This window comes from Molossus molossus, unplaced genomic scaffold, assembly GCF_014108415.1.
Source record: "Molossus molossus isolate mMolMol1 unplaced genomic scaffold, mMolMol1.p scaffold_m16_p_21, whole genome shotgun sequence".
Taxonomy (NCBI): Eukaryota; Metazoa; Chordata; class Mammalia; order Chiroptera; family Molossidae; genus Molossus; species Molossus molossus.
Window position 1 is genome coordinate 42,932,402 of NW_023425357.1, and position 12,028 is coordinate 42,944,429.

Below are 12,028 nucleotides of genomic sequence, written 5' to 3' on the forward strand. Positions count from 1 at the left end.
CCTCGCTGTCATTTCCACGCCCGCAGACACAGCCCATCAGGGTGATCCAATTTAGCAGGAGAGCTAACTCCTGAGCCACGCCTGCCCCCAGAGGCAAGCCAGCAGAAGGCAGCGGGATAAAACCAAGACATGCTCATTCTAAGAATTTATTTGAAATTGCCATTTAACTTGTGTCCTGTATTTTTACTTGCTCAATCTGGCCCAGATGAAGGGGCCTTACCTACATGCCTTGCAGCCCTGGATGTCACCTGAGAGCCTGTCTAGGCCAATCTGCTGGGGCCACCAAAGGGACTGGGGTTTGTCTGTTTCTCTGTTAGAAGCCTCCTCTGGGATCACTGGGTCCCCTACTTCCTGCTCTGAGGCAAACTCTTTTTCCCTCCCTATTCCCAAGAAAAAGATTCTCAAGGACCCCAAGAACAGAGGCCACCCATGCAATGCTGGGCTTCTGCCAGCCTCCCTGCACCCCCCCCCCCCCTGGCCTTTATTGTTTACAGTAAATCACATTTCCATCCCCTTCCTGTTTCCTTGCAGATTGTGCAGCTCTGTAAGCTGTCTTCTTTGAAGGACCCACCGTTTTATCTGACCCCGGGAGACACTCCTCTGCCTTCCTTCACAGTGGCTTTCCAAAGGTCCTCTTAAGGACCCCAAGCTGAAACTGAGTCTGAACAGAGGATGTGGGGTGGCGGCTGGCATAGGAGGCCAAAGCAAAGCATCTGCTCATTCAGTCACTTGCTGAGCATCCATTGTGGGCTAGATGCCTGGGGCAGGGCACACAAAAGCTATTCCAAAAATCAAAATATCAAAGTTAGGACAGAAAATTCTCTTTTCCTGCTTTAGCAACTTAGCACCACCAGTATTTCCACTTAGGTGATCCTGGCAAAAAGAGGACTAGAGGAAAGAGTCGCCCCCCCCCTTTTTTTTTTTTACTTAACAACTCTGGGATGAAGACTTACTACCTGGCTATCTCCAGCTACATACATGCACGGCTCGGCACATGCAGTGGCTTTATTGCGGCTGAACTGATACACTAACACACGGGGCTTGGTCAGCGAGGCCTGGATGACCGCCGATCACAACAGTTAGGTGCATAGCAAGGCAAGGAAAAGAGCAGATTATTTGAAATTTCTTTTCAAAATGTTTGTTGGTGGTTTTCACCCTTTTCCTTCCAACCTTTGCAGTAAGAAACAAGTGGCAAAAAGAGAGGTTCTCTTCCCGCCCTCCCCATCTGTGCGGTACTAATGTACTATGAAACTGTCAGAAGATAGGCTGGGGGCTATGACTTCTGAATTCAGCCTAGAATGGGGGACTCTCAGGACCTCAAAAACAACCTCATCTTGCTGACTTCTTCCTGATATTCCTGAAATGCAGGTGTAAAAACCATATTTACTGATGTAAAATGAACACCTTGAATGCCATAAATTGTACATGTCCATTAAAAATGTTATATGTAACACCTCCCAGTTTGCTGGACACAGGGCTCAATCAATTTCTGTGGCTGACTGAGGCTGAGAGTCCAGTCAGTGTGGGCCTGCCAGCACCAGGCTGGGGGTTAGGCAGCATTCGGCAGTCACTTCCTGAGTGGCATGCTAGAAATTTGGCAGTGATAGAACTACCTAATAAGTTAGACAAAGGTTCTAATGCCTAACAAAGAAATAAGGATTGTGGAATTCAGTCTAAAGCAGCAGGACATTGGCGCATCACGTAATTGCTAAATTTAGTATGAAGGGTTTGATCAGGAGTTTGCTCAAATAGAGCAGGCAGGAGTGGGAATGCAGAGCAAATAGTCCCGTTTTAAAAAAATCAGCAAATGCTGGATACTGTGGGTAGGAGTAGAGAGCACTGTGCTTAAAGTAACCTAAGCCCTAGAATTTAAATGATGCATCAAAGGAATAACCACTGTGGCTGCCGTATTGCCGGTGAAGTCTCTAATTAGACTGTATGTTCTTGGAGGGCACGGGCAGGGCCTGCATCCTGGCCCCAGTGGGAACGGGCACCTTCTGCTCTTTGAATGACGAAACTGAAGGACCAGCTCTGAAAGCACTCACTCAAGTTTTTCCTTTGAAGTTAGGCAGCCAGAGTTGTTTAAAAAAAAAAAGAAAAATCAAAGGAACAGATTCCTCGAAATCAAATTTCGAGGCCTTTGAAAAGGACACAGCTCGAGTCAGTACCTCCCTTTCGCTGTCTTGGTGAGTTTATGAGCCACCCTGAGGCTGGCATGAACCCTGTGTCTCTAAGTGCCCAATTCTGTTGGACAGATGGACTCATCCCTGGAAGATGAGACACTCAGTGCCAGTCTCGGCCTCTCTGGGTGAAAGGTAACATCATGGACCAATGTCAGAGGACAAGATTTAGTTCCCCAAACAAGTGAGGTGAGGATGGTTCTGAAGCTAATAACCTGTCGCTGAATCATGATCTGGGGCAGTGTCGCCACGGGGACACAGGAACCTGCCTCTCCTAGTGTCTAGACTCAGTAGGCCCTGCTTTACCACAGAGCCAGCCAACAGACAGGTCAAGCACTGGGACTTGCTCAGTGAACCTGGCCCTTCCGGCATGAATTGTTATCTTATTTCTCCTACAGTTGTCCCTCTCTGGGCAAGTCCTCAAATGCTAATCAGGGATGGCTTTCCTCTCAACCCCACAGTTCCCCATCAGGGCAGCTCAGGGTATGGTGGCTTTTCTTTCCCTTCGACTTTGTCTCATCTACTGCTCAAAGCACCTCATCCCCTATGCAGAACTCGCATGCTGTTCACCTCTTTGGAGCTGGCTGAACTACATGATGCAAGGAAAGGGAAACACACGATGAATCTTCCTGTTCAGAATGACGAGCAAGAGGCAAGCCAGGGAGCAAATGCATCTTCAAACAACGTGAGCCATCTCTCGTTTAGAGCACTGTTACATTTCTATCTACAAATAAGACCTAATATTAAAAAGACAAAGCATTAATGAAGCTTTGCTTCATTACTTTCACAAAGCTTTGCTTCATTAATTTCATAAAGCATCACACTTTATGAAAAATTCAGAGTACCGTTGTTTTTTAGAGCACTGTTAAAGTAAATCATTTGACTTGCTTAAAATATCAGTCAGTACAAACAGGGTATGATTGGTCCAGTTAAGGTCCCTGCCGGGTTCATCTTCCGAGATTTTCTTAGCAAAGCTCAGTGACAGGGGAGAGCTCCCGGGGTGATGGGACTGAAGGAGGAAGACAGAAGCAGTCCCTGCTGACCCTGAGGCTCACCCATGATGGACAGATGGAATCCAACAGACGAACAGCAGACAGTCCCATGGTCTCATTATCTATGTTAGTTTTTCCCAAAGGAAAGCTAACAATTATTTTAATCACCAGAGGATGCCAAGGGTCACCATGCCCTGGGACAAGAGAGAGATGTCTCCCTAGAAGCAAAGAGCATCTCTGGAGACTCCAGGGATCTTGGAAGGCAGCTATGCTCACCACTATACTACCAACGCTCGACTCCAGGGATCTTAACATCCTCTTGGGAGAGTACGTCTCAGACACAGTCCATAAAACCAGTGGAGCCAACCACTGCCTAATCTCTTGCAGCCCCAGCTGGCCATTCAGGAACAGGCACTCACCCTCATTTCCTCTCCAGTCCAGTCCAGGCCTTCAGGACTGGTGGCAGGAGAAAGAGCCAATAACGAGGGACAACCTCTGCTCAGGGACCACATACCCGCAGTGCCGATGCCCAGTGGTGTCAGACACTCAGAATGTGACTCGTGAATTTGCCCAGACAATCGGCTTCATTGTCCGAGCAGAGGCACTGAGCACCAGAGAAGGGAATAAGGGGCTCACAGTCCTCTTGAGAGGGGAGCGAACAAGGTCAGGTGGCACCTCTCACTGGGCAGCTGCAGCAGGGAGGGCTGCCCTTCCTCTGCCCAAGCTGGGCACCTACAACATCTGTTTGGAAGGCTATCTTTTTCTAAGCCTATGTTTCCACCTCCAGCGAGAGAGAACAGCACACTAACTGATCCTGGGATCAGAGCGAATGATCTGGAGGATGGTCTTAGACACCTGACCTCAAGGCACACCAGAGAAGAAAGGGGACACGAAGTGCCTGATATTTCATACACCCAAGGCTGAGGCTGGCTTTCACAGTAAAATAAAAAGTGAAAAACAAACCTTGGCTCTGCTATATGAAATTAAATAAAACTAACTGCCAAAGCCTTCATTTCCTTGCTCATGTTGGGTAAACTTTTAATCATTTAAGGTCAACTTTAACCAAATCACAGATGCCTATGTAAGTCTGTCATTCTCTGGCCCAAGCACTACTGAAGACATTTCCTCCCGCACAAATAAAAATTTAAACAAAATTTAAAAGAAAAAAGAAAAAAGAAAATAAAAGAATGTGAAAAGAAATACAAATCAAAGAAATTTATTGGTGTTGACAAAAATACATAATACAAAAAAACAAAACACAACGCAACAGAAACAAAACCAGGAACCCCACCCGGCAGGCCCACGCGCCCGAGGTACTGACAGCGTGCAGTCCCGGGAGCCCCTCAGGGCATCGCACTAGTTCATGAGGACCTCCATCTGCACCAGCCTTGCATTGGTGTCCCCAGACGTCCGGTAGGGTATCATCCCGGCAAAGGTAATCAGGGCTCGGGCTTGACTTCGGAGTTGCTGAGAGAAAGGGGAAGAGAGGAGAGCTAGTTAACTTTTCAGCTGGGGGCGCTGTGCCAGAACCACCACGAGGGTCTTCCATTTTCTACTCCTAGGTGCCAGGAGCAGATTCCTGGGGGTGGGTGACAGCCATGTTCCTCCGGCATGTACAGGGTTAGCACAGCCAGTCCACGGGGGCCCCAGCTCCAAAGCCCTCTGACTAAGCAAAAGATAGATGGGTCTGCAAGGCACGCTGCCTTGCCTGACACCTGTGACCAGCCCTGGCTGGTTCTGTCCACTGCTTCCCTGGGGACCAGCAACAACAGAGATAGTGGCTGTCACTGAGTGTAGCCCCAGGCCAGTTCTCTCCCGCTTCTTCCCGTTCCCTTCTTTCCATTCCTGCTACTCTTCCTTCCTGTCATAAGTGCTTGGCCCTCATTTCCCATGCAACAACATTACAGGATCTCTGGACTGTTCCAGGAGGGAAGGATTTTAACTCAGTTGTTTCTAAAAACATTAAAAGGACAACCACCACTCTGATTTCTAAGTGATCAACTAATTAAGGAATACAGAAACTTTGGACCACAGCTTCATGTGGCCCCAAGTTGAGATGTTTATACCAGCAAGAAAGGAAACCATATCCGAAAGAGAAACGGAGTCTACAAACATCTTTTTCACCAGTAACTAGACTTTTAAGGAAAACTCAAGGTTCATTTACTAGGCTTCTCAATGACCATTAAAGAAGAAAGCTGAAAGGCAAGTGTTTTTACCTGATATGTAAAATAAATTGGCAAGTATATGCCATAACTAATGTCCAAACCAAAGAAAACCTTATGATGAGAATACCTGTTAAATTTACTTTCAAAGTTCATAAAAGTGCATGGGCTCTCATGGTTGACTTGAAGCTACTTTAAATGAGCCCTAGGGGTGTTCGGGCAAAGGGCCCCATCCCCTGGCTGGGCAGCACTGCACATGAACCCTGAAGCCCCTTCTTGTCATATAAGTCTCTCCTTGATCCTACCCATCTCTACCTCTCATTAAAAAAAAAAAAAGAGAGCAATGGGCAAGAGGAAGACAAGAGAATGGTTTTACTCATGATATGCAAAAACTAAGTGCCTAAAAAAAGAGACTAAAACACACAGAATGTGAGTTCTGCCTGCCAGATTACCAGCTCCACTTTGTGGCAAGTCCTCTGCTGACCTGTAAGCAGTACCCAGAGCACCAGCACCACCTGCCTCTTCATTCCTGTACCCACAGCAGCACTGCACTGGTTTCTTTCATCATAAACACAGACTGTGGCCATGGCCCCAGCACAGTGAGCCCACACTGCACACCTCCTGACATTACTTCTGATGCCGTGTAGGCTCTCGCCATCCAAGAGCAGAGGCAGGCCAGCAGCTGCCTCTGGTGCACACACGATGGCCCACCAGTCAGTGCACCACTCCGAGCACTGCTAAAATCCCACAACCACTCTCTGGTGGTGGCTCAAGGCGAAAATCCCACCACCACTCTCTGGGCAGGTCTGTCAATGACAGTGCCTGTGGGAGTCATAGCAGACAGAGCCCAGATATCCCTGGAGAGGCAGAAGATAGGGTCTTCAAAGTTCTAGCTTCTTGACTGCCAAAATCAGGCATGGCTATTATACACCATACTGAGAGTCTCATCAAACATTAGAGAAGTTAAGGAAAAGGTAATATTAAAACACTAACAGTATTAATGGTTTAACTGGGTCAAATGCCTCTGCCCTTTTGTCAAATACACTGGACAGTACACGCTGTGTGAGTCCCAGGATTCTATCAACCTGGACGCTGCCTGACCGGCTTCATGCTGCAGCCCCACAGCAGCGGAAAGACTGGCCCGGGTGTCAGACTGATGTGGCTTCCAGACATGGCTCCTTCCCTACCTCCTGAGGGCCCACAAGCAAGTTGCTTCCTGACTCCAGGCCTCAGTTCCCTCTGCTGTGTAATGGGGATAACAGTGACTACTCTCAGCTCTGGAGTCACTGGGAGGCTGGTGAGAGCAGAAACGTGGGTTGAGTCAAATGAATGTGCTGACCAAAAGTACGGTTTTGATGAAAGCGCTGAGCTGAGACTCACAAAATAACCTTATATATTAAAATGCAGGAAATTATTGTGCAATCACTATAAAAAAGCATTCTGTTTTGAATTTTTTAAAAGGTGATATTTGAAGCTTGCCAAAATAGCTCAATTGGGAGAGCATTAGACTGAAAAGGTGATATTCGCAGACTTGGCACGTCTTTTTTTGTTATTGTTGTTGTGTTTTTAGCTTGAAAAGAATAAACAGTAATCCCACTGATGTGTGATTCCTTCTGGGAGCTTCCTGACATAGGTTACCCAGCTGCCAGGCAGTATGGGAAAGAGCAGTCTGGGATCATGAGCATCGTCTCATGAGGCGCATTAGATGGCAAACCAGAAAGGTGCTTCTCAGCGATGGTTCTGGCCGACGCTGGGATCTTACAGAGTCACGATCCTCGATGACTCGCTGGGGCCTGGATGCTGAGGAAGGACTCGTTCCCTTTAACCTCTTAAACTGTGTGAATAAGATGTTCATGGTGGCGAGAAGCACTTCTGAGAGGTTGTGCCTGATCTGCACAGAGAGAAACACATGAAGTTAGGAAAAAGAACCAAGTGTAGGGCCGACGTCAAAAGCAGGGGCCTCCAGGCAGGCCTGGTCACACCACATGCCCACACCTGCCAGGCGCAGAGCTACACAGTCACCCAAAGTAGCTGATGGCACTGAAATGTCAAGTATGAGAGCAAAGCCCAGGCAGCGCTGCTCTTCTGCTGCCTCCTTCGTGCCATTCCTCCCGGCAGGAGCAGCGAGCCAAAGGCAGGTGGACCACACCTGACCAGCGCATAGGCTTGGACTGCCGGCAGTGATTACCAAGAAAAGCATGGATTTGAATATCAGAAGGTGGGATACTCCTGTCTCAGACCCACCAGATTGTCTCCCCTGGACCCTCACAACCCTAGCAGAGCCCTTGGGAGTGTCTACAGGGAGAGGTGCTGGTGCACTACTTCATCCACAACGCAATGAATGATACATCCAGAGAAGGCAAGAAACAAAAGACCAAGTGGCTCGGGCGAAATGACAGTGGGTATGAAGGGAAGGAAACCTGGTGAGTGGCGAGACTTTCTGAGCTATGTGAACCACAGCAGGCAACCACCCACCACGTGTACAGAAGCTGGCCTTCCTTCCTCCTCTAAAACAGAAACATGTTTTTTATAAAAGGTACTTGTTAACGAGTAACAATTTTATTTTTTTTGGTACGTGCTCCTAGTGGGAACCGAACCCGGGACTCTCTGGTCCACAGGCCGACACTCCAACTGGTGAGCAAAACCGGCTGGAGCTGAGTAACAATTTTAAATTGAAACGTGATTAGTGACATCCCAGGACAGGCAGCTGGTCCTGAGTGTCTGTGGTTCTAGAGAAGACTCCTACCCTGCTGCATGTGAAATGGACAGGAGAGTTCGGGGCCAAAGCCCGGATCAGGGGAGCCAGAGGTTTTAGGCATAGGTCCCGAGCATGAAGACATTTTTATTTAAAAAAAATTTTTTTAATCCTCACCCAAGGACATTTTCACATTCATCTTCAGATAGAGCAGGAGGGAGGGAGAAAGGATGGGAGAGAGAGAAACATCGATGTGAGAGAAGACACATTGACTGGTTGCTACCCACACAACCCCAATCAGGGCCAGGGATGAACCGCAACAGAGGTATGTGCCCTTAGCAGGAACTGAACCCGGGTCTCTCTGGTCCGCGGGCCGACACTCTAACCGTTAAGCCAAACCAGCCAGGACATGAAGACTTTTTAAAGCTCTCCTAGTAATTCCAGTGTGCAGATGAGCCGACTGTCCTTGGGCTACTTGGCAGCAACGCTGCAGAGACATTGGCTCTGTGGCTCAGAGGCTGGCAACTGGTCCATTTGTTGCCAGCACTTGCTTCTCAAGACAAAACAATCCAGAGAGGGGAAGGGAGGAAGTGAATTGTGATACATGTTTAAGCACCCAATGGAACTTCTTAGAGAAGATGACAGTTAAGCACTAACATCTTCTAGAACGAGTAGATAATAAAGAATTAAAACCGACCTCACAGGTTCAACCAGAGTCCTGTTTTCCCCAAGAATATGTCTGATCACTGAAACAACTATATTTTCTGAGTCAGAAATTCAGATAATAATGTGATGGCGACATGTGTACTCCCAGAATAACCAATCCAGGATACTGGAAAGAGAACTCGACTCAGAAAACTCAGTCTGGATGGTACTGTACTATGACTCTTGAAGTTATTAGCTACATTAAAACAAAAGCTTTCAATGGAAGTGGGGAAAAAGAATTCCATGGCTTAGGAAGAAAAAGACTCACTTCATCACTGAAATTTCTGAAGGCGGCCACTCTCTCTTCCACACTTTCCTGATTCAGGGGCACCAGCTTCAAGCGATCAATTATCTGTTTAAAAGAAAAACCCATCAGCACACATGATACAAGCATCACAGTCATTTCCTCTCCTTAAACAGTCAGCACCTAACAAGTTCACAAAGGGTTTCTTAACAGAAAACACCACCTCCCCTCACACACACAAAGGTTTTGATTCCAACTAACTTAATTCCTATCCTCATTTTCTGAGGCCATTTTAAAACTCAAGAGATTTCAAATTACTTTGAGAAACCTGTTTTCAGACTAAAGTGGAAAGGAATAGAAAAAAGAAAAAAAAAGTTAACAGATATCCCCTTTAAATTTCTGGTTTCATACTTGTCCTTCTTCATGTAACAGGCATACTGGTAACATTTTTGTTTTAAAGGACGCCCATGAAGTGTTCTGAATTTTTCAAGGGCATACATTAATCTGCACTTCAAACACCCCTCCTGACACTCACATCAAAGGCTCTGTCAATATGACCACTGTGATATTCATCAAAAAAGGTAATCAAGTCCAACAGAAGATAGAACGTGGAATCCACAAATTTATTTGCACTGATTCCCTGAGCCCTGTACCTGAAAGACAAAAGACAGGGAAAGGGTCAGGGGCATATTATGAATTTCTGTGCAATCTGGAACTTTAGGATAGCATTTGAGAAATGTCAAAACCTCTTGAACTCTCCACATGAAATGAATTAAGGAGTAGAAAATAGTGTTTCATTTGAAATGACCGAGCTTTTGATGGTGAATTTGATATGAATCCTTCTACAGGTATTTTGCACAAAGCAATGTTCTCTAGTCTCAGCCACCAACTCAGCATCTAAATATCCAGAAAGGATGGAAGGTCCTGGTGGGCTGAAAGCCCAGCAGCCACCACTGGGGATTGTTTTTTAAGTACAGATTATTTTATTTGCCAGAGAATGTCCTTTTGTGCGGCCCCAGGAAAGCACCTCCAGCTCTGTTTTCTCTGGGGCACTTTATCAGGAGCATCTGCAGAGGGCACAAAAAGTAATGGCTGTGGCCTCAGCCTGGAAATTAGACTGATTAATCTGATAACTCAGTTAGCTCACATAAAGGAAGGTGGATTCTAAAACACTGGCCACTACCCTTCAAGAATTACCCCATCCAGACATCACTAGCTTTGTTCCCAAATATGTTCCAACAATCAACTTGTTGAGATGGCTGAGAACAGTAGAGAGGTGAACACAATGCCTACAATTAAACCTAATGTGCAGGATTCAAATGCTGAGATACCTATTCATACCTTTCTTTTTGGGAAATAATATTAAGTCTGCTGTTACCAAGTGCTGGTGCTGGTGCAGGAAAGAGGAGCCCTGAGGCTGGTGGGATGGTGAGTCAGTGGGGCTACTGTTACTAGTAAAGCTGAAGAAGACGCGTTTGGTGGGCAATGGGGGTCTGGCCTTGGCGCCTGCGTCCGACCTTACCGTTCCGCGATGGACAGGGCCATGTTCTTCAGCCTCTCCTTGTTGGACTGTGGGGCGCTGATCTGGGGGACGACTGGGCTGAGCAGTTTGTTCATCAGTTCCAGCACCTTGTCAGCATTCTGTTTGATATTATAAATTAATGAAGGAGTCAAATAATCAGTAAAAGGAGAAACTAAATAACCCAACAAAACAGGAGACTTTCTAAGGTGATGGGTGGAAACACTCTGTGTCTTTTTTTTCCCTCCCTTTATTGATGTTAGAGAGAGAGGAAGGGAGAGGGAGAGAGAGAGGAAGGGAGAGGGAGAGAGAGGTAGAAACATCACTGAGAGAGAACATGGATTGGCCGCCTCCCGCATGTCTCCACTGGGGACCGGGCCCATAACCTGGGCATGTGCCCTGACCGGGAATCAAACTGGTGACCTCTTGATGCGTGGGTCGATACTCTATAACTTGATCTGGGGGGGTGGTTATATCTACAGAACACTCTTCAAGCTGTACACTTAATATCTGCATGTTCTACATCTTAATTAAATCTCAATAAAAACATTTTTAAATTTAAAAAATGAAGTTTAACCCTCTTTTTGTCCACTCTTCTCAGTTGATAAAAGGGGAGAATGTAATCTTTTTAAGGCTGCGGTCAGCAGCAGCTGTCGTATGTTCTTCGGTAGAAATGCTTATTCCAGCTCTCGGAATGCCTCAGCTGCCAGCCTATTTCCTGCCATACTCTGATCACTGGCATGTCTGCGGCTGCCCAGAGGGGCAGACCAGGCCTTTTAACCAGCAGCTTCGCCATCAAAATGTGACGGATGCTTATTCAGCTGCCAAGTGAGACTACTGCTCAATGCCCACAGGATATCCTTATAGTATGCCACTGTTGTTTGGCCAGAAACACATCACAGGCAGAAGTAATTCTATAGAACGTGCGCTTGACCCTGACTGGACCACTGACTGCCTAAGCACCAGGGGAAGGTGCCTCAGCAGGGGGAGCACACCACCACAGCATCCCCGGAATGTTTTCATTTAATGCCAAAGGAAATGATCTATGAAGTGCAGGAAGAGGGCACTTTACCTTGGCGAGGTCGTAAAGCTTTGCTGCTTCCTCGAACAGTCCTTTATTTTCGGCCACGTTCGCAACTTTGTTGATAATAGGCTTTGTGTCACTAGTAAACTTATCTATGACTCCAGGCTGACAAGACAAATTATGGACAGGGAGGGAGACAGAGAAAGAGAGATGGGTGCACAGAGCTATTATTTTAAAGTCAGAGCAGCAACTGGGATCTGAAAACTACTTTAACTGAAATGCTTGCCCTGGGCAATGCATATATTTCATTGGCTAGGCTCTGGCTTTCTTGAAAATATAAAGGTTTATTAAACATATGAAAGGGACCAAGGAAACTACATGCAGAGGGAGATGGCAGTTCAGGGGGGGTCAACAGAAAGACTGCGCTTTCTAATCTTCCAAGATGACCCAGATCATGGGTGAAAACATCAATGATTTTAACTTTGCTGATGAGTAGGCACAGGGGGG

General features: G+C 46.7%; 1 protein-coding gene across 3 annotated transcripts in view; it reads right to left on the reverse strand.

Annotated features, from left to right (window-relative positions):
* Positions 1-4,184: 4,184 nt before the first annotated feature.
* The window catches only part of NUP93 (nucleoporin 93), a 104,519-nt gene continuing 96,675 nt past the window's right edge, over positions 4,185-12,028 (reverse strand). The window contains exons 15-20 of one of the 3 annotated variants that reach the window (XM_036275481.1): positions 11,570-11,686; positions 10,501-10,619; positions 9,514-9,631; positions 9,003-9,086; positions 7,097-7,225; positions 4,185-4,639 (exon numbers count right to left, since the gene is read on the reverse strand). In XM_036275481.1, the coding sequence (XP_036131374.1) occupies positions 4,529-4,639; positions 7,097-7,225; positions 9,003-9,086; positions 9,514-9,631; positions 10,501-10,619; positions 11,570-11,686 (678 nt within the window). In that variant the 3' untranslated portion in view covers positions 4,185-4,528. The remainder of the gene's footprint in view (positions 4,640-7,096; positions 7,226-9,002; positions 9,087-9,513; positions 9,632-10,500; positions 10,620-11,569; positions 11,687-12,028) is intronic. The other 2 variants (XM_036275480.1, XM_036275482.1) reach the window with 2 other exon arrangements.